Genomic DNA, 22,376 nt, shown 5'->3' on the forward strand with positions numbered 1-22,376 from the left:
TCTAGTTTGTCACCAGGCTTGCGCGGATCTGAGTAGGGATTTTGATCCGCTCCTCTTTGTAGATACTCTCCACATCCTAAAGGTTTTGAAACTGTCACTTGATAACTCAAAAGTTTCCGCTCCCTCCACAAATCAATGGACAATGTCCAGAGACTGGTTCAGCTACTGCAAGATCTTAATATTGTTCTTCTTAAACCACTCCATTGTAGTCTCTGTCGTATGTTTTGGTGGCTGTTATGCTGGAAGACCTACCCACGACCAATCTTCACTGTTGTAGCTCTTTGTAAGCGGGTAAAGTCACGAAATCTGAAGGGGTTCAACACTTATTTCCCCATCTGTATATTTGTAAAGCCTAGGCCACAAGCAGACGTACAATTTTTTTGGCCGTGCAATTTGTGGCGTTCCCCAAAATTTGCGTTTTTTTTGTTGTTTTTTGTGGAGAACATAGTTGTGGTGACCACGAAGGAGTAACATCACCGCGCACCCAATGTACAACCTGTAAGTCAAACGTGCGTACCATGCACTAAATCTGAGGCTGCTCGGACGTACAGTATGGCTGTCGCTTCATTCATACAGTACCTGAGACCAACGTCCGTCAAACTTGCAATAAAAGTACGTATATCACGTGCCGTGATATTTTTTTTTTAATGTATGAACATAAATGGTCAATAACCATATGTAATATGTGTAATATATTGAGGGTTCTTTTCCTTAATGGCCAGCATGTAGATTCTTTATTCGTCTTTATTCACCAACCATGACCTCAGGCAGCACATGCGCGGATAGCCACAGGCATACATGTCATATCCGGTCACATAAATAACAATATCCATTGCAAGACCTATAACATACTTCTATATTGTATATCACAATAGAGGGAAAAACAAATATACATTGATAAATACAAATACAGATACAATAAACCATATAAAACAAAGCCGTAGGCACCCCTGCAACTTCATACACCCGAGTTTTGTGCAATTGATGCACTCTCGCCATACAGGAAAGGTACGACGACTTGCTCGACACACATAGGATGCACAAAATATCTGAACGTGCGTTGGACGCACTAATTATGTATGTGTGGCGACACACATAGAGAGTCTGCAAATGTGACGTATGAAAAAAAATTGACATTTTGCCCAAACCTGACACCAGAAAAACGTACGAAAGACACACGCACAAATACGTATGAAGTGCCTAAGTTCGTCTTGCAACCTGAAAAAAGCGTAAGCGCCCGAAGAGTTTGTTTGACATGACAAAAGGACCCCAGCGGCCGGTCTGGGGCCAGTGTACGGCTCTAAATCAGCACGTCACACACGCACGTAGACCAGCCGTAGGAGCCCGTACAACCGCTGGCACCTAGGCTTAACTAATGGGGTGTGTCTCTGTTAGCGTGATTTACATATACTGGATAGCATGGTCTTTAATTTCTAATTGACTTACCACCCAATTTACACGCTTTACAATTTGCAAGTAAATAACAAAATATCTGAAATACCCCAAAATGTAAAATTTAATATAATATCACACACTTATTAAACATTTTTTTTAATAAAATAGCTTTAATTAATTGGGCATTTATTTTAATTTGAATCAATGTGATCTTTTCCATTTTAAGAGTGAATAGTAAAAACTCGTTTTAATATAATTATTTTAAAGGTCAATTTATTTACGATTTTGTGGCGTCACCTGGCGGCCTATATTTGCCTATATTGCTTAACACAGTGATTCCCAAACAGGGGTATGCGTACCCCTAGTGGTACAACAGCAAATTGCAGAGGGTACATGGAAACATTTAATTAGTAAATATTTTCAGTCATCTCATATTAAGCCAGACAATAAAAAATGGAACGTGTGCATTACAACTAGTTTCCCCCATGCAGACAATAACCTGTGGCACAGCTGCGCCAAAGTCCTAACACGTGATTTACATTCTGTTTTTAGAGAATTATCAACACGTATGAGTGAGGGGATACACATGGAATGACAAAAAAGCTCTCGGGGTACACAAGACAAAAAAAAGGTTGGGAAACACTTGCCTAATGGACCAGCCGGCTTTGCATAATCAGCCTACAACAAATTCTCTGGTCAAAATGTGTCCATACAACATGCCCCGACAAAGATTAAAATGAGTTACGATAATGAAATCAAGTACTAAATGAAAACAAACAGCAGAAATTTCTCCGGCCGTAACAGCTCCTATCGCCCGTGGAGATCAACAGCAAAAGGGAAGAAGTAAAGGTGTGCAGCTGACTATATTACAGAGGGCAGTGTTACATGTGTTGTGTGATTATGGTGAGTTTTACGTCATCATTTGGACAGGTGGCCGCCTCTCTGTGACCAGCACCCATCCTCCAGATTCACTGTTCCCGGTAGGAGAGACTCTGGTCCAGTACACCGCTACTGATGCTGCAGGAAACAGCCGCACTTGCAACCTCACCATCACTGTACGAGGTATAGAACTATCGTCTCACTGTCTGTGTTTTTGTGTGGATCGGTGTGTATATTTACTGCTTCATTTGTATTTTCTGTCCAGGCACGACTTGTGAGCAGCCATATGCCCCGATAAACGGAGAGTTCATCTGCTTGGAGGAAGAGAAAGGCTTCAATTGTACCCTGCACTGTAAGCCAGGCTACAGTTTCACTCAGGACGCAGTGCACAGCTACTTCTGCGCCCACAATGGTTTGTGGGAGCCACCCTACTCTCCAGACAGACCCGACTGCTCAGGTTAGCGCAACGCAACATGCTCTAGTACAGGAACTTTTTTTTAACTCAACACAAATTAACTTCAACTAGCGTTTGTGCAGCATCACCAACATACCTGATTGTTGACGGGAGCTAGCAGTAACGTGCTTACAGTATGTCATATAGTGTATCTTTGACTAGTGATTTGCAGTAGGTCTTTCAAAACAGCACGGCGTTCCTGTCATATAGAGTGGGGGGTCCCCAACCACCAGACCCGGGAACGGGAAACTTTCAGGCACAACAAAAAATTTGTACACATTTTTTTTTCCAAATGTATAAATAACTACATCAAATTTTATATAAATGGATGTCAATTTTGGAAATATGGGCCATTATTTTTTATTCTATTTCATTCCAAAAAGAATATACAGTTAGAAACCCCCACCGTTTTTGCATGTTTATGTTGTTTGTTGCGAGCGACCTGTCCCACTTTGTTTGACGGTCCTTGAATCCACCGTCTAACTTTCTCCAATGCTGTACTGATGGACCACTACAGTGTATTTTTCTCGTTTTTCTTTCACGGCTTGTATTTCCTCCCCCAGTGTTTTCACTGTAGCTCCTGAACAACAGCAGAGCGCTCCTTTTATATCGAGGATCCTTGATTAGCATTTTTACAGTAGCTCTTTAAAAACAGCAGTGCCCTCCATTTATATAGAGGATCTTCGACTTGTGGTGCCCTGTGGGGGGTGCTCCGGGAGTACGGGATTGGTGGCACGCTACTACGTGCCATTCAGTCCTTGTACAACCGGAGCAGGAGCCTGGTTCACATTGCCAGAAGTAAGTCGAGCCTGTTTCCAATGAACGTTGGCCTCCACCAAGGCTGCACTTTGTTCATTATTTTCATGGACAGTATTTCTAGGCACAGCCAAGGCGTCGAGAGGGTCCAGTTTGGGGGCCTTAGGATCTCTTCTCTGCCATTCGCAGATGATGTAGTCCTGGTGGCCTCATCAGGCTGTGACCTTCAGCGTTTACTGGGCCGGTTTGCAGCCGAGTATGAAGCTTCTGGGATGAGACTCAGCACCTCCAAATCCGAGGCCATGGTTCGAAAAAGGGATGGATTGCACCCTCTGGGTTGAGAGCAAGGATACAAGCGGCTGAAATGAGTTCCCTGCGTAGGGTGGCTAGACTCACCCTAAGAAAATAGATTGAGGAGCTCAGTCGTCCGGGAGGAGCTCGGGAGTAGAGTCGCTGCTCCTTTGCAACGAGAGGAGTGATTTGAGGTGGCTCTGGCATCTAGTACAGATGCCTCCCGGACGCCACCCTGGTGAGGTGCTCCGGGCATGCCCAGCCGGGAGAAGGCCCCAAGGCAGACCTAGGACACGCTAGAGGGATTATGTCTCACAGGTGGCCTGGGAACACCTTGGTGTCCTCCCGGTGGAACTAGAAGAGGTACTCGGGGACCGGGAAGTCAGGACTTCCCTACAGAGACTGCTGCCCCCCGAATTTGGAATCTTTGACAAGCATTTTACAGTAGGTCCTTAAAAACAGCAGAGCGCTCCTTTCATACACAGCATTTTTGAATGTTTTTTTTTGCAGCAGGTCCTTCTTAAAAACAACAGAACATTCTTCTCAGATGGAGGTTCTTCGACTGGGATTTCACAGTTAGGCCTTTAAAAACGCTCCTGAATATAGAGGATCTTTGACTAGTGTTTTTGTGGTAGGTCCTAAAAACAGCGGAGCGCTCCTGTCGTATAGAGAATCATTGACTAGTGTTTTTACAGTACGTTCTTTAAAAACAGCAGCGTGCTCCATTTATATATAGGATCTTTGACTAACGTTTTGACAGTAGGCCTTTAAAAACAGCAGAACGCTCCTTGAATACAGAACATCTTTGACTAGCGTTTTTGTAGTAGATCCTAAAAAAGTGCTTTAAAAAAGTGCTAAAGTGCTGAAAAACAGCAGAGCACTCCTGTCCTGTAGAGGACCTTTGACTCGTGTTTTTGCAGTAGGTCATACAGAGGAACATTGACTAGTATAAACATATTGCTTATTTAATTTATGACTTTATGACTTCCTATATATTTATCCATACAGTAAATGAACCTCCCTGTTTAAAAATGCTTTTATTACCAGTGAACCGAGTGGCCAACAACGGGCTAAAGCCATTTGAGATGCTGTTTAAAGCCTCTCGCTGTGACGACCTGGACCTGGTTAAGTCATTTACTGGACACTTCAACTCCAAACTGGGAAGCTTGGTGAGAAGCAGCTACCTTTGGAATGTTTTCTTCCATAAACTCTGACATTTTTCTTTTCTTCGCAGCTGCCAAATATTTGCAGCGGCGATGATGTCACTTGCAAACTGGAAGTGATGTCACAAGGCCACTGTCTGGAGTACAACTACGATTATGAGAATGGATTTTCTATAGGTAACATGCATTATGAGGGAAGCATCCTGTTGAATTGTTATACTAATAAGGTCTAATATATCCCAGCACCAGGAGGTTGGGGTCCTCAGGGCACACAAGACTATGCATACTTTGAGTCAGGCTTTGCCACGGGCGCCCGCCAGCAGAACAGCAGCCTAGAACCACGCCATCGCAGCAAGAGGCACAGAAAAATTCAGGGCCCTACCAGAGACCAGAAGATACAGATCTTTTTCAACATCACAGGTAGAATAAATAACTCTTTCTGTTTTTGAGGCTGCATTCACACTTGTGGTTCAGTGTGGTTTCATGACATATTAAGTGACAAATATTCCAAACCAAAATGCCGTCTGCTGGGGTGAATAAACAAGTTATTTTTATAATCTTATATGTTTCAACAGTTTAGATTTCATGAAAAGCTTCTAAAATATATATTTAAAGACAGCCGTTGTCACACACACACACACACAGGGTGAGAGCAGAGTCGTCTGCTGGATTGAATATATAGGTTATGTTCATATGATGCTATATTTACCAGCTTAGATTTGACCAAAAGCTTCTGAAGTATACTCTTAAAGAGTTGTCACACACACAGAGGGAGCGAGCAGACTAGAGAGAGCACTTCCAACCTCCATTCTCTCATACATATTTGTAATTTCTGCATACTTTTTTGCTGTGATTTTAGCGCTGGTCTGTGTCTTTGGTCCGTGTCACTTTAACGTTACCAAACCGCACGAGAGTTTGCTTGCAAGTGATTTCATTCTTGCAAGGTCCACTTGTTTTGGGATGATGGCGTTCACACTTGATTAAACAAACTGTACTAGCACAGCCAACAGTGTGAATATTTTCTGTCAGCTCGCCTCCAAACTTTGGTTCTCTCCCAGCAAGCATCCCTCTTCCACTGTCGAGGAACGATTCCATCGAGGTGGCCAATCAGCGAAGGCTTCTGCGAACCCTGGAGCAACTAACCAATCGTCTGAAGCGAACGCTGGCCAGGCAGCCGCTGTCCAGCTTCCACGTGTCCTCTGAGATGATTGTTGCTGACCCCAAATCACTAGAAAGCAAGAGGGCCTCGCTGTTCTGCAGACCAGGCTCGGTGCTCAAAGGAAGAATGTGTGGTGGGTTAGATGGGGCTGCTATAATCATCTGCTCTATTTGTCTTTGCCTCCTCATCACTGTGCACTGTTTGCAGTCCAATGTCCGGTGGGAACGTATTTCTCTCTGGAATATAATGAGTGTGAGAGCTGCTGGATAGGCTCCTACCAGGACCACGAGGGTCAGCTGGAGTGTAAATCCTGCCCTGAGGGGACCTCCACCGCCTACCTGCACTCTCGCAGCATGGCTGAATGCAAAGGTGTGGCATCAAGTCATTTCAAATCTGAATTCAAGTGCAAATAAAAGTGCAAATACTTCATAATCAATGTGTTTTTAGGGCAGTGTAAGCCCGGCAGTCACTCTCTGAACGGCCTGGAGATATGCGAGTCATGTCCACTGGGTCACTTCCAGCCCGGTTATGGTGCCAGAGAGTGTCTGGTCTGTCCTGACGACACCTCCACTGTCACAAGGGGAGCTGTGGATGGGGTGGAGTGCGGAGGTGACACATTTTCTTCATTCTGATGAGATCCTGGGGACATTCCTTGCCATTCAATTGTCTTTTCAAGCCATTTTGGCTATGTTGAATGAGTATCAGTAACATGTGGCAGAAGATATTAATTTCTAAACACATCTACGGTACTTAAAATAATCTAAAATGGCAACAAAAGGTGACCCATTTGAACAAAATTGCCACATTGAAAGTGTGATTTTTGATCCCACATTTATCCTAAAAAAGTAATCAAATACCTAATATGGTAAGATTTCAATTTGGACTACTGGCTTTCAGTTTTTAATTTGTTTATTTGTCCACCAGGTGACACTACTGGCACCCAGTGGGTTTTTTTTGTCATTTGGGACAAATGTATGGCTGAATATTAAAACATGCATTTCATCACAGACTCAATTCTCTCCCACAGTCCCATGTTCGTCAGGTCATTTCTCCCGTACGGGCCTTGTTCCCTGCTACGCTTGCCCGAGAGACTACTACCAGCCTGATCACGGACGCTCTTATTGCCTGTCCTGCCCTTTCTATGGAACTACCACGGTTACGGGGGCGACCACTATTCAGCACTGCTCCAGTAAGGCTTGTAGTTAAACATGTCCATCTTGGACTCTGCTGACACAGTCTGGTTTTGTTTTTTGTGGGTGTTATCCTCAGGTTTTGGCTCCAGCTTCCTCCCCAAAGAGGAGAGTGTAACTGCTGCTCCAGAGGTGGAGGTCAGTGAGGACTACCAAGCTAGCAGCCAGGTCTTCTGCATGTTTTTTTTATTCTCCCTGTGCCGTGAAGTTTGCTTCATCCAGATCTGCTCCTTCCAGGTTTTCCATGAGTGCTTTCTGAATCCCTGTCAAAATAAGGGGATGTGTGAGGAGGTCGGTGCTGGCTACGTTTGCACCTGCATGCCTGGATTCACAGGTGCATATTCACTTGGGTTGGATTACTGGAGGACATCATCATCACTCCATCTCTTTTTTTCTCCCCTCCACAGGTGCCAAATGTGAAATGGACGTGGATGAGTGCGACTCGGCTCCATGCTTGAATGGAGGTAGATGTAAGGATGGGATGGGAGAATTCCAGTGTGAGTGCAAACCTGGATATTTAGGTAAGGCACCGCATAAAAAGTTATTTCCTTTCATCCTCTTGTCACTTAATCTTTGTGCCCTGTTGTCTCAGGCTCTGTGTGTGAGGCAGAGGTGAATGAATGTCTCTCGTCCCCATGCCTAAACGAAGGTGTGTGTGTGGACGAGGTCAATAAGTTTACATGCAGTTGTCCTGGCGGCTTCACAGGTAAGACTGCAGGCAAAAATAACATGAGATATTCTGAAAAAGTGCATCCTTCACATATTTGTCTTGCTCCCAGGACCTCGTTGTGAATTGGAAATAAATGAATGCCTATCCAACCCCTGCGAGAACGGTGGCAGGTGCGAGGATCTGATGGGTGGTTACGCTTGCGACTGCGCCCTCGGCTTCTCCGGGGACCGCTGCGAGGTCGACGTGGACGAGTGTTACAGCATGCCCTGTCTTAATGGCGGCTCGTGTCTTGACGCTGTTAACGATTTCAGGTGATTTACAGTCATGTACTGTATGTACAGTCATTTTGTATGACTGTAAATGACTCTGGCTTGTGGTAAAAATGCTTTGCAAAGTTTTACAACTTTAGGGTGTTTGGAATTTGATAAGAGGACTGGCAAGCATAGAAACTTGTGTAAGATTGGTTGACAAACATGGCTGCCGTCAAGCAAAACGTCTTTGCAACTTGGCAACTAATTGTCCATAAGTCACTGACCATTTGTCTAATGCAAAGGTGTCCAAACTGCGGCCTGGAGGCCATTTGCAGCCCACAGCTACTTTTGTTATTGGCCCGCGACACATTCTACAAATAAAATTTAACAAGAAAAGTAAAAAAAAAAAAACAAACACCACCACCACAAATAGAAAAACAGATGTGATTTTACGAGGATAAAGTCTAAAGATTGACATTGAAATGTTATGAGGAAAAATGATTATAGTTGTTTTAGGAGCATAGAATTGAAATATTAAAGAAAATGTTGGGTTTTTTTATTCATAATATTATGAGAAACAAGCAAAACAAAATAAAGTTGTAATTTTTGGAAAATTTGGTTAGGGAAAAAGTTTTAATATTTTGGGAATAGTGTAAAGCCATAATTTTATGGGAATAAGGTCATAATTCTGAGAAAAAATGAGAAAAAATGCTGTAATTTTATGAGAATAAAGTCAAAATATCAACAGAAAAAAAGATGTACTCTAACAAGAAAAAAAGTTGCAATTACCGTAGAATAAACTTGTAATATTATGGAAAAATAGTAAAGAAAAAATTTTATTTTTGCTGTTTCTTTTTTCAAATTTTTGAAATATTTCAACTTTCTTCTTAAATAATATTTCTTCTTTTTCTCCCCTTGTCCTGTCCAGCCAATAGGGCAGATAGTATTGTTGATCTAAATGCTGATGGCCTCATCGGGCTCATCAGCGCTTCAATCTGAGTGTGAAGCTTCTGGGATGAGACTCAGCACCTCCAAATCTGAGGCCATGGTTCTCAGTCGGAAAAGGGTGGATTGGTCCCGCTGGGTCGGGAATGAGGTCCTGCCCCAGGTGGAAGTTGTTTAAGTATCTCGGGGTCTTGTTCACAAGTGAGGGAAGGTGGGTGCGTGAGGTCGATAGGCGGATTGGCACAGTGTCTGCAGTAATGCGGTCGCTGTACCGGACCGTCGTGATGAAGAGAGAGCTCAGCCGGAAGGCAAAACTCTCAATTTACTGATCGATCTATGTTCCCACCCTCACCTATGGTTATGAGCTTTGGGTCGTGGCCGAAAGAACGAGATCGCGTATACAAGCAGCTGAAAAGAGTTTCTTCCGTAGGGTAGCTGGACTCACCCTAAGAGATAGGGTGAAGAGCTCAGTCATCCAGGAGGAGCTCAGAGTCGAGCCGCTGCTCCTTCACATCGAGAGGAGCCAGTTGAGGTGGCTCGGGCATCTAGTACGGATGCCTCCCGGACGCCTCCCTGGTGAGGTGTTCCAGGCATGCCCAGCCGGCTCACAGCTGGCTTGGGAACGCCTTGATGTCCTCCCGGTGGAGCTGGAGGAGGTGGCCGGGGACTGGGAAGTCTGGGCTTCCCTACAGAGACTGCTGCCCCCACGACCCGAACCCGGATAAGCGGAGGAAAATGGAATGGACTGGAATAATATTTGAAATATTATGACTTTATTCCCATAATATTTTGACTTTATTCCACAATATCATAACTTTTTCCCCAATCAAATTTTTTAAAATTATCATTTTAATTGATTTAGTTTCTTTTCATAATACGACTTGCAAAAATAACATAATTTTTCTTTAATATTTAAACTCTATGCAACTAAAATGACATTTTTTCCCCTTATTTTTCCTTATATTATTATTTAAGAAGAAAGTTGAAATATTTGGAAAATAAAAAAAAAGAAACAGCAAATATGGGAAGAAAAGAGCAAAGACCAAAGTTCATACTATAATATGCTTTTTCACCTGAAGCTGAGGTGCAATTTTTTTCTTGAAATATATACATAATTTCTTAGCATATCTGCATCTATATGTTGCTTTACAGTGGCCCTTGCATGCTTTCAATTTTCACTATGAGGCCCTCACTGGAGAAAATTTGGACATCCCAGATCTAATGATTCTAAATGCCCTGTCACACCTTGATGATTTAGCCAGCTTACGCCAATGTATGAAAAATTTGGCCAATATGCTGGTGTACGTCGAATACGTTATGGGTAAGTTTTGTATAAGTTAAGAGCACGCTGAAGCACAGCGGCATACATCGTACTACGTCCAAGTCGTCAAAAAATTTTGTGCATGCACAAAACTGTTCGACGTATGTCAACGTATGATTCATACGTCCCACATACGCGGGCAATAAGTTATGCGATTGTTGACGCCCGTTCACACACGTTATTTGTAAGTTATGCACAAGTCGTGATATGTCAACACATCTTGAGACAAAACTGTATCTTCTTGGCAAGCGTTGGCTGAGAGGAGATGGAGGCTGTTGTTTTTGCAGATACAGTACATTATGGTGTGCCTTGTAGTAAATCCATATTTATACTGTACATGCTTGACCAGTAGAGGGCACTGTGACACTGGGAATGGAACTAACATTTATTTATTTATGTTTTTTCTTGTCCGAGAGAAACAATGCACGTTTTAATCAAGCATTATTGATCACGTCAACATAAAGTGCACAGAAGTATTTACATTCAAAAAGAATGGAGAGATACAGCATGTTACTGTCCAAGTTAGCGTTTGCTGGAAAAAATAGAACTATTTACAAATGAGTATAAGAGACAGCCGTGAAAAACATGATCATCCGTCATAATGACACCACACCGCAGCAATGAACGATAATAAACGTATTCCTTCAAGTGTTATTGCACAGTGCAACACTTTAATAATACTCAAACAACTTTGGGGAATGGAACCAACAGGAGGGGAAGAGGCGTTACAACCTGCGTCATCTCCATCAGAGTGAGAGTGGGAGGCTGTGGGTGGTGATGGATCCCTCCGTCACTGCCCTGATACTTCTTGGCAGCGGTCTTTGAATTTTTCTTCGGCATGATGCTGATGTTGACACTGCGATGTCTAGTGAGGTGAGTCATCAAATGGCAGCCTTTTTATAGGCTACAGCACGTGATCGTCGGCCATACGCTGCCGTGCGGTTTGCATAAGTTAGACTGGTGTTGGGCATAAGTTGTGAACGCCGGCAACACGCTACGCATTCGTTGGTATAAGTTGTCTATAAGTTATAGAAACGTTCTACATAAGTTACTAATACGTCATGTATACGTCCAACTCGTTATGAATACGCTATGTATGCGCCCAAAATTGAAAAAAACGTCCACAGTTCAACGTATGCCATCAAAATGATCACGTCGGGCATGCGCTGGCTAAATCGTCAAGGTGTGACAGGGCCTTAAGACTTTGAGGATATCTGCATTACATCTGTGCGAGCATGTCTTCCGAAGCACAACTCCATCCCATAGGGGGCGCCCCAAATTTTGGAAAAATCCCATTACACTTGTTACTTTTTGGTTTAATGTATATAATGTATACATCCGTCACAGTTGTCAGTGTGTGGAGGGATACCGGGGCCGACTTTGCGAGGTGGACGTGGATGAGTGTGACCCCAACCCCTGCGTGAATGGGGCCAGCTGCCTGGACGGTCTAGGGTCCTACACATGCCGCTGCCTCCCTGGGTTCAACGGAACCAGGTGTGAGACAGGTACTATAGGACAGATGACGAGTCAACATGGCAACCAAAGCATGTTTATGGGTTGCCATGACAATCTTACCTCATCTTACCTCATTTGTTTTTTTGTCTTACCAGAGATGTCTTCTGCCTTCAATTTGGACTTTGAGGTTTCGGGTATCCATGGTTATGTATTGATGGATGGAGTGATGCCGGCACTCATGGAGATCACGTGCACCTTCTGGATGAGGTCATCAGACACTACCAATTATGGCACACCCATCTCCTACGCTGTGGAGGGCAGCGATAATGCGTTCCTTCTCATAGACTACAATGGGTCAGTGATGCACACAGCATACATTTTCATAGTGGGGAATGGCGAAACTACAAATTTTAGTATCGATCCAATACCTATTTCTTGGCCATGATTGCCGATACTGATACCAATACCTTTTACAAGATCAATTTTTCAAGCTCATTGAATGATTTTTGTAACTACTTTTGGCTCTCATTCAAACTATTGGCCCTCATTTTTGCCCCCAAGTCCCTTCTGTGTACAAAGAGTTTGTAAACAATATAAACAACAAAGTCAACAACGTAACAATATGAACGCTACAAAACTATTTGTGAAAACATCACAAACATAAATACAAGAAACATATATCTCATATATCTTTTCATGCTAGTCTCGATCCGATACTGGTAAGATCTTTTGAATGGATGTTAGGAACGATCCGCCTACCCCTAGTTTTTGATCACCTCCCCCTGGTTGTGTCCCTGCAGGTGGGTGTTGTACGTCAACGGCAAGGAAAGGATTACCGACTGTCCTGCTGTGAACACGGGCAACTGGTATCACATTGGAGTGTCCTGGAGGAGCTGGGATGGAGACTGGAGAATATACATCAATGGGAAGCCCTCAGATGGAGGCAAAGGCCTGTCGGTTGGCACCAGTATCCCAGGTGTAGTGCTATCAAAGCAGACCAAAAGGCGATGTGATTATCTGTTATGGTTGTTAATGGCTTTACTTGTGTCCTGTAGGTGGAGGGGCTCTGGTGTTGGGTCAGGACCAGGACCAGAGGGGTGAGGGCTTCAACCCTGTTGAATCCTTTGTTGGCTCCATCAGCCAGCTCAACATCTGGGATCGAGTCCTCACGCCCCAACAGGTACATTTAAGAGAATGGGAGAAATTTCCTCAGGTGCACATTTAGTAGAGCCATTGTTTTATAGATCAAGGTGCTTGCAAGCAACTGCCCAGCCTCTCATGTCACACACCGAGGAAATGTTCTTGCCTGGCCAGACTTTCTCAATGGAGTAGTGGGCCGAGTTAAAGTCAACCTCAGTAGCATTTTCTGTGCTGGTAAGTGTACCATTAATGTTCTATTTAAAAAAGAAACTTTGAATATAGTTTGCATCAACAAACATGTGCCCTCGTTTGTTTCCAGACTGTCCACAGCTCGAAAACGCTGTGCCACACCTCCACGCCTCCAACGTGGAGGTGAGCCCAGGCGCCCAGGTCCAGCTCTCCTGTGACCCTGGCTTCTACCTGGTGGGGGAGCCAGTGCTACAGTGTCAAAATAAAGGAGAGTGGAGCCACCCTCTTCCAAGCTGCGAACGTAAAAAGACTATTCTCATCTACAGTATAGATACATGGTGCATCATGCAGTCAGTATTAGCGGAACAATGAGGTGCAGAGAAAAGTTCTTTGTCACCTGTAGTGCAAAAATGAGTTAAAATGAACCACTTTGCGGTAATTAATCAGAATTAACGCGATAAAGTCATATCCTTCATAAATACACTGATGATTCATTTGAATATACTAGTACTGTGCATCCATTATATTTGCATTCCCCTCTGCATATCTTCTTGTTCGAGACAGGAGTGTCCTGTGGGTCTCCTCCACCTCTGGAAAACGGTGTGTTTCAGGGTGTGGACTTCTATGCTGGCGGCTCGGTCACCTACCAGTGTAACGTTGGCTTTTACCTGTTGGGAGATGCCAAGATGCACTGCGCCAATAGTGGCAAGTGGGGATCAAATCCACCGGCTTGTCTTGGTACTTGATGTTGTGTTATATTTAAAATGCAAAGGCACATTGGTGTTTTATCCATTGTATGTGTGTGCATTTGAGATGTGGACGAATGCGCCCTGGGATCGGACTGTGACAGCCACGCAAGCTGTCGGAACACAGACGGCTCTTACATCTGCACATGCATCCATCCTTATAGTGGAGATGGCAAGAACTGTACAGGTAAATGAAAGACACACAGAAGCATCTATTTTTACTCAGAATGAAGCTGTGAAAAAGACCATGTGGCTCTGTGTGTGTGTGTGTGTGTGTGTGTGTGTGTGTGTATGTGACTAGAGCCGGTGAAGTGTGACAACCCTGGGTCTCCTGACTTTGGCCACAGAGATGGAAGCAACTTCCTGATGGGCGGTCAAGTCGTCTTCGGCTGCGAGAATGGCTATGAATTGATTGGCTCATCCCACCTCCATTGCCTGGAGACAGGAAGCTGGGACGGTCCTGTCCCCTACTGCAGAGGTGATTAACAGAACTTGAGGGGGGGTTTCCACAATATGAAATACACTAATGAATGTCCCTGTGTGTTGAACCATAGCCCTCTCTTGCCCGGTGCCATCTGTTCCAGAGAATTCCTCCATGAAGGGCAGCAACTTCACCTATGGAAGCAAGGTGACCTTCAGGTAACCTTTCACAAATATCACTGAATTGTTAAATAACAGCCTTATAGCCAATATACCAGAATGGACGACGTCATTGTGTCTGGACTACACACCAGACCTCGCACATAAGGGATATGGTTGTGTTACAGTCAGTACATTTCCACGCACTAAATTAGTTAGATTACTGAAATAATTAGTTTTTTGTGTTTTTCACACCTCAGCATGACATCCCTGTTTATATGCACTACCTCCGCTGCAATTATTGGCCATACGCTGTGTGTCCCCCATAACGCCAGATGGCGCTTATGCTCCTTTCAGCGCAGGTAAAAGTTTAGTTTTTACATTTGACCTGTTAGGTCACATACTGTATAAACAAAGCACCTCGGCCAGCGTTGACAGATTCACCTATTACAAGCGAATTTGGCCTTGTTTTTTTGTTAAGATGCTGGCAAATTCCCAAGCTTCTTGTTGTTTTGGGCTTGTGTTTGTAAATATGCTTGCAAATTCCCAAGCTCCTTGTTGTTTTGGGCTTGTTTTCAGAGAGCTTGTCGCTTGTTTGCATCTCCAGACCCGGCAACTGTGTCTCAGCTGCAAATGAGTCGGAATTCTACGAGCTATATTGTGCTATGTCTCCGTTGAAGTGACTTGACTAAACAATTACGTGTCAAACACAACTGTTGCTCTCTATTCAATTTAAGATGAGCATCTTGACCTGGATGTCAAGATGGCTAGCAGTGTGATGGCTACTTTTTTTACATCACAAAGTATAACCGTTCGGCATCCTCCATTCATATGTACGGTACCTTATGTCTTTAATGGCCACTAAGGGTAGACACAGTTGTCTGTTTTTCTCCACATTCATGAGCTACAATTTAGATTTTAGCTAAAGTTATATCCACCAAACATGGAGACATATTGGCTTAAAATGCTACAAAAAAACAATCACTGAACATTGACACGTTAGCTTGAACAGCTACTAGCAATGTGCATACAGCAAACATTTAGCAATTTCTACACAATCATGATCCACTTGGCCGGAGGTTACATCACACTATGGAGACATGCATGTGTAACGGATGCCAGCCAGTGGGGCTGTGCGAGTGTACGTTGGTAAACCTCACTCCCTCTACCTCAAGAGAACACGCGGCTCACAGTCCGGGCTTTTAGTTGTGTGGTCAGCACCCTTGCCTCCCATTGCGAAGGTCTTGTGTTCGAGCCCTGGTGCGGGCTGGTTACACATAATGGTTTCGCTCTGGTGGCACACCACACACACATGCAAGAAAGCGAACTAGTTTTGCATAATCTAGGTAAATTAATCACACTTTTAAGAAGCCAAACACGATCTACTTAGTGTTTACATGCGTGTTTAAAACCTAGTTTCACGCAATAATTGTGCATGTAAACGTACCAAGTGGCAACAACGTTGAGGTCGAAACACAGGCAGAAATAAACTCCCTAGAACAACAAGTCTTGAGCTTCCTTGCAACCAAAGATGCAATTCTATCTCAGCTTCCCATGTACTACCAAGAAAGGACAAGGCCAAACAGGCTATTATTATTTTATTATTATTTCTTATAATAGGAAAGATCAAGACGACGGGCCAAAAAGCTGGCAGGATCTGACGGATCTATGTATTAATGGACATCTAACAAAGAAAAATGCTGACATTGCCAGACAAGCTAGTGCTCTCAAGAAGCAAATGAAAATTCAAGCAACTTGGACAAGAAACTGCAAAGTGTGTATTAAAACAAACGAACACCAGAGGGTACAAAATTCATCATGATAAAAGAGCTTGCAGATGTGGACAAGCTCAAGTGAGTGAAGGATATCTGCTAGGGGTGGCACAAGTTCTAGCTAGATTAAAACGTGATGAGTTGTTCAGAAAAAAACGAAACGATCATGTGCTAATAAAGAAATAAATAAATTACTCGGTAAATGAAAATGAACTCGATAATTTTGCCGGCCTCCATATATTGCCATGTGCATGCATGTCTGTTTTCAGCATCTCTCGCCTCCAAACAGGCAGGAAGAGAGTGCAATGGGTCACAGCACCTAGACGCTTCATAGAACAACGCCGTTCCATAAAACAACGGCGTTGGATCAGAGTGAGACCTCTTGACAGTCATGCAGTCGCTTTGTCTCTGGGGGGACAGATGGGGGGGTGGCAAACATACACAAGTGTCACAAGTAAGCCTCACGGGGAGCAATGCAAGGTAACGTAGGAAAAATATGATTGCATAGCAAATTGCCACAGCCCCCGCATGCGAATATTCCAGCTTCCAACCGAATGAGCAAGGTTAATCCATAAATTCAGAACGACCTCAAACATATCCACCCGACCCAGTTTTCCCATTTGGGAAAAAAAAACTACCCATCAAGACGCAGAGTCTTTGTGTGACACTAGACGTTTGTAAATACAAACGGAACAGCGCGAAATGGTGTGCGTTCACAGAAAGTATACTTTGCTACATCGCAAAAGAAATGCTGCTCTTTAATACAGTTGAAAAGCCAGCAGTCCAATAAATGCTCCAAAAAACTTGTTTTGCTTTGCTTTGTTTTGTTTTCATGTTCTAAGAATTAACAAGGCACTGAACATGAATGGGATGGGTTGGCATGTGCAGGTGATGGTATGCTGGAGTCTTGCCTGGGGGCCCGATGTCCCCACCCTTTTGTGAGTAGTGTATACTGATACAGAGAGTGAACAAATCTGTAACCGAATTATTCAGAGGGGGTAGGATTTAGTAAGCTCTGCTTCTTCCATCCCATTTTTGGACATGTTGAATTGTGAATTGTGAACGTGTGATTTATTCAATGTAACACTGTATGAATGTTCAAAATTAAAAAAAATAAAATAAAAACTAAACACTGACATAATTTGTCAATGAATTTTGACAAATATATCTCAACCTTGTTTTGCAGCTGCATGAAAGGTTTCCTTCCTCAAATCCCCTACGAATTCCAGTGTCTTTCTAGCCTGAGGTGGAGCGGGACGCCACCTGTTTGCCACCCGGTGTCCTGTGGGGGACCTCCAATTGTCCATAATGCCCACTACACCCTCACCTCGAACACATACCTGTCAGTTGTCTCATACGCCTGTGCTGAGGGATACAGGTAGGGTTATGTTTCTTTGTCTTTTATTAAAAGTTCCATATGATAATATTTTTCAACATTTCACAGTGTATTGGAAGTATGTTGTCCAAAGTCGAGCCTTGATGTTGGAATTTAGTTTAAAAGTGCTGGTGGTCTGCTTGTCTATAGCATTAATGCTCATGAGCTGTGCTCCTCCATACAGAGGGGGTGTTTCCAAGGAAGCTATTGTGCACTTCATCCACTTTTTACATATACACTGTAACTCAGCACTTGTCCAACATAATAGATGCCATATACACCATACAACAACGTAACATTAAGGAGCTGGACAGGAGGACACAAATGTTAACAGCACTAGCATAGCTATGTGAGCTACAGTACTAACATTAAACTCATGTTTTAACAGCAACATCATAACAGGTTAGCCTGTTCGCTGAAGAAAAACAGAATGATCAAACTTACAGCTCCCACGTCTCTAGCTGACTGATGGATAGTTGGCATTGCTCCAGGCTTTTTTTTTTTTATTATTTTAATGTAGCCAAGCCTTGTGTTTTTTTACAAAGTGGTGGGTGTACACACAGGTTGGGCTCATCTAGCTAGGTAGTAGGGCACAGGCAGTATCATGTCCATGAGGAAGTAGGTTCTTCATGATGTCATTAAAAAAAATACAAAAGCAAGCATTGAGCGCCTCTTCGCTCAAAAGTGGCACCACAAAGTCGAGACAAGGGAGATGGGAGAATTTTCTCACGCTTTGTGCTCATAAACAAGCCCTAGGGACACATATTACTATATGAAGAGTATATAAAAAGTCATGATTAAAAAGTCACTTTTGCGTAATAGGGGACTTTAAGACACAATAAATAGGCCAAATCAGTTAGCTTTAAACTATTGACAACTGATGAACTATTGATTCACTTGATGTGGTTACTCTATTTACTACTATTAATTATGCAAAGACCACAGGCGCCCATGGAAGTGGTTTGTGAAGATACAGGGGAGTGGAGCAGGCCCTTTCCCCGCTGTGTGGACATCCTTTGTGGTGACCCCCCGGTACTGAGAGACGCTGTAACTGTGGGAGAGAACTACGAACTGGGGAATAAGGTGCACTATGTCTGCAAAGAAGGGTAAATAAGTCTCTCAGTAGTGTCAAAAGTGTCAATACCGTACTATTGTTAAAAAAATAAATCCTCCTCGACAGATATACTCTAATTGGGTCAGAGACCAGAGAATGTCTTCCAAATGGCCAATGGAGTGACAGCTCTGCTCAGTGTGTGCCCCGCTCCTGTGGACCCCCGCCTGCCATTGACCACGCCGAGCCATATGAGAGCCACCAGCTGTTTGGAGACACCGCAAACTACTACTGCACTGATGGCTACACTGCAGGCAACAACTCCAAAATGGTGTGTAACGCTCAGGGAGTCTGGGCACCACCTGATGGAACAGAGGTCCCGCGTTGCATCGCCAACTTCTGCTTGCGCCCGTCTGAGGTCTCTCATGCGATTTTAGACTCTGTGAACAAACCTAAATACCCAAGTGACTCTGAGGTCAGCTACAAATGTGAGGAGGGCTTCATGCTCAACAGCACAGCAACGCTGCGCTGCCTGATGGGAGGGAAGTGGGACCCTTCGCCATTTGGTATCAGCTGCGTGCCGGTGAGATGCTCCAAGCCAGACAGCATTGAGCGGGGCTACATAAGCGGAACCAATTATAGTTTTGGTGCCATTGTGGCGTACAGCTGCGATAAGGGCTTCCTGATCCGAGGGGAGAAGAGGCGGACCTGCAAAGCCAATGGAGAGTGGGGCGGAGCTTTGCCTAGCTGTGTTCCTGTGTCCTGCTCCTCTCCACCTTCACTCAAGAACGGCTATATCCAGGTTAGCACACACACGCCATAGGTCTCTGTAATATAGATAACACTAACTTTTTACTTGTCTTTTCCCCAAAAAGGTCCGAGGTCGATTCACCTTCAACAGCAAGGTGATATATTCCTGCAGCGCTGGCTACAGACTGATTGGTCGTCCAGAGCGCGTTTGCCAAGCCAACCGCCAGTGGTCCGACAACGACCCTCCCACCTGTGTCCTTTTGACCTGCGACCCTCCTCCCAGCATTGCGCATGGACGCTACAAGGGCTCTGACTTCCAGGTGGGTCGCAAAGTGGAGTACTTCTGCGACGAGGGGTACGAGCTCGCAGGAGACGCCATCTGGACATGTCTCAAATACGGAAGGTGGGACAAGTCCAAGCGCCCGCGCTGCTCACCTGTGCAGTGTCCAGAGCCGCAGCTGGAGGAGAACCACCTGGTTCTAAAAAGTCTGGACTCTGTGTCTGGGACAGTGGAGTTATCCTGCGAGGAGGGCTACGTCCTGGAGGGGGCACAGATCCTCCGCTGCATGCCCTCCCAGGAGTGGAATGACACCTTTCCTTGGTGCAAGCAGGTGATTTGTGGACCTCCGCCCGATGTATCATTTGGTGGACCTTCTTCATCTTCTCCACCTTTTCTGTTCAACTCCGTGGTGACCTACAAATGCATGGACGGATTCACTTTAAGAAAAGAGCGCACTGTGTCCTGTCTGTCCAATGCGCAGTGGAGCGTTCCATACCCAGAGTGTATTCCCGTGGAATGTCCTCAGCCTGTGGAGATTTCCAATGGCATTGTGGACGTACAGGGTCTGATGTACTTGAGCAAGGCATTGTACAGCTGTAAGACTGGTTATAATTTAGTGGGGAACTCCACTGTACTTTGCGGGGAGAAGGGACTTTGGATTGGAGGGGTGCCTTCTTGCCGCCCAATCGAATGCTCAACCCCCAAACAGACTCCAAATGGAAAAGTAGTTTTCACAAAGCTTCAGTTTGGTCACAGTGCCACCTACTCTTGCCGCCGTGGTTACCACCTTCAAGGCCCGGAGACTCTTAAGTGCCTAGCAAGTGGGGAATGGAATCTTCATCCCCCTGTTTGCATGCAAATATCCTGCACCCCACCCCAACCCATTGAAAATGGCTTTGTAGAAGGTCAGGATCACGGTTTCGGTGTCACCATATTCTACAGCTGTTTCCCAGGGTTCCAGCTTGTCGGCCAGGACCACCTCACATGCGAGGAGTTTGGCTGGTCGAGTGCTGTTCCCGTCTGCGTGCCCTCTGACTGCGGCCTGCCTCCTCACATCGACTTTGGTGACTATGTTAGGGTGATGGAGCTGGGAGCAGGCTCCCCTGGTGACTTGAGCTTCCTCCAGGGGACACTGATTGAGTACCGCTGTCATAAAGGTTATGACCTCACAAGCCCTACTCGTTTGGTGTGTCAGGAAGGTGGCAGCTGGAACGGGACAGCCCCCTCTTGTGTTCCAGCAGAGTGTGTGACACCACCGACCCCGGAGCACGGCCAGGTGAACGTAACAGACACCTCCCTTGGCAGCACGGTCATATACACCTGTGAGAAAGGATATGAGCTGGAAGGAGATCCAGTGAGGCAGTGTTTATCGGGTCAACTGTGGACCAATAATCCTCCAGTCTGTCGTCCTGTTTCCTGTGGTGACCCAGGACCTCTAGCTAACGGCACAGCTCATGGTAGTACCTTTGAGTATCCTCAAGTCCTCTACTATAAGTGTAATCCTGGCTTTGTCATCAAAGGTAGTGATAATATTGTCTGTCAGGCTGATGGAAAATGGAATGGACAGAAACCTCTGTGCAAGTCAGTGTCATGTGGTCCCCCTGAACTCCCCAGTGATATCACTTTCAAAGGCAAAGAGTACGTCTATAACAATGAGATTGAACTCAGTTGCAAGCCCGGTTTCATCATAAAAGGGAAGTCTGTCAGTGTTTGTCAGGCTGACGGCACCTGGAGCCACAATTCTCCTACCTGCATACCTGCCCACTGTGAGAAGCCCTCTTCAGTATCTAATGGGCGAGTGTTGGGGTCAGAGTATGGCTTCAACAGTAAGGTAAAGTATATATGTGATGAAGGATACACAATGTACGGAGATCCTACACGTGTTTGTCAGTCTAATGGGCTTTGGGACAAACCAGCACCTCGCTGTGATATCATCAGTTGCGATCCGCCCGAGGACATCAGCCATGGTTTCCTGAACGGCTCCAGCTTCAACTACGACGACATAGTGGAGTATGTCTGCTTCGACGGTTACGAGGTAGTTGGGGACCCAGTCCTGCGGTGCTCTGCCCAAGGATTCTGGATAGGCACCGTGCCTCAATGTCGACCCTGCGTCTGCGCCCTCCCCGTTCTGAAATTCGGGGCGGTGCTTGGACACAATCGCGCCTGCGGAGACAGAGTTCAATTCCAGTGCGATGACGGATACAAGTTGCTCGGTCCTGCTCAGGCCGTGTGTGAGAAGGGAGGGGTGTGGAGCCCCGGGGTGCCTGTGTGTGGCCGTGGGAGGTGCACTGTCGCCCCGCCATCAGTTCCAAACACTGTACTGCAGGGCGGCAGTGCCACCTTCCCAGACACAGTGATGTACAGGTGTAGGCCTGGCTACCAGCCCAGGGGGTACCCACACCTCTCCTGTGGAAGAGATGGTCGATGGGGCGAGCCGAAGATCAGCTGCGAGCCAGTGAGCTGTGGAAAACCTCCTGCTATTGCCAATTCTAAAGTGCAAGGAGAGGCCTTCACCTTCCCAAACAAGATCACATACAGGTAAGCACTTTGTGTTGAAAAGTTTGA

General features: G+C 45.0%; 1 protein-coding gene across 9 annotated transcripts in view; it reads left to right on the forward strand.

The window, feature by feature from the left end:
- Window positions 1–22,376, forward strand: part of svep1 (sushi, von Willebrand factor type A, EGF and pentraxin domain containing 1) — an 86,752-nt gene that overhangs the window by 52,007 nt on the left and 12,369 nt on the right. For 8 of the 9 annotated variants that reach the window (XR_008573840.1, XR_008573839.1, XR_008573841.1 and 5 more), the window contains exons 11-38: window positions 2,326–2,457; window positions 2,540–2,731; window positions 4,823–4,944; window positions 5,010–5,115; window positions 5,182–5,358; window positions 5,997–6,230; window positions 6,305–6,466; window positions 6,545–6,706; window positions 7,125–7,286; window positions 7,367–7,455; window positions 7,525–7,621; window positions 7,695–7,808; window positions 7,880–7,993; window positions 8,067–8,268; window positions 11,822–11,979; window positions 12,085–12,283; window positions 12,730–12,905; window positions 12,985–13,109; window positions 13,174–13,303; window positions 13,389–13,559; window positions 13,823–13,996; window positions 14,072–14,191; window positions 14,306–14,482; window positions 14,559–14,643; window positions 17,542–17,733; window positions 18,669–18,836; window positions 18,911–19,583; window positions 19,657–22,349. Coding sequence is in view for 4 of the 9 variants with exons in the window: in XM_054800598.1 (XP_054656573.1) it covers window positions 2,326–2,457; window positions 2,540–2,731; window positions 4,823–4,944; window positions 5,010–5,115; window positions 5,182–5,358; window positions 5,997–6,230; window positions 6,305–6,466; window positions 6,545–6,706; window positions 7,125–7,286; window positions 7,367–7,455; window positions 7,525–7,621; window positions 7,695–7,808; window positions 7,880–7,993; window positions 8,067–8,268; window positions 11,822–11,979; window positions 12,085–12,283; window positions 12,730–12,905; window positions 12,985–13,109; window positions 13,174–13,303; window positions 13,389–13,559; window positions 13,823–13,996; window positions 14,072–14,191; window positions 14,306–14,482; window positions 14,559–14,643; window positions 17,542–17,733; window positions 18,669–18,836; window positions 18,911–19,583; window positions 19,657–22,349 (7,306 nt within the window). In the remaining 5 variants the exon portion in view is untranslated. The remainder of the gene's footprint in view (window positions 1–2,325; window positions 2,458–2,539; window positions 2,732–4,822; window positions 4,945–5,009; window positions 5,116–5,181; window positions 5,359–5,996; window positions 6,231–6,304; window positions 6,467–6,544; window positions 6,707–7,124; window positions 7,287–7,366; window positions 7,456–7,524; window positions 7,622–7,694; window positions 7,809–7,879; window positions 7,994–8,066; window positions 8,269–11,821; window positions 11,980–12,084; window positions 12,284–12,729; window positions 12,906–12,984; window positions 13,110–13,173; window positions 13,304–13,388; window positions 13,560–13,822; window positions 13,997–14,071; window positions 14,192–14,305; window positions 14,483–14,558; window positions 14,644–17,541; window positions 17,734–18,668; window positions 18,837–18,910; window positions 19,584–19,656; window positions 22,350–22,376) is intronic. The other variant, XM_054800599.1, reaches the window with a different exon arrangement.

The sequence above is a fragment of the Dunckerocampus dactyliophorus genome, chromosome 15 (genome assembly GCF_027744805.1).
Source record: "Dunckerocampus dactyliophorus isolate RoL2022-P2 chromosome 15, RoL_Ddac_1.1, whole genome shotgun sequence".
Lineage (NCBI taxonomy): Eukaryota > Metazoa > Chordata > Actinopteri > Syngnathiformes > Syngnathidae > Dunckerocampus > Dunckerocampus dactyliophorus.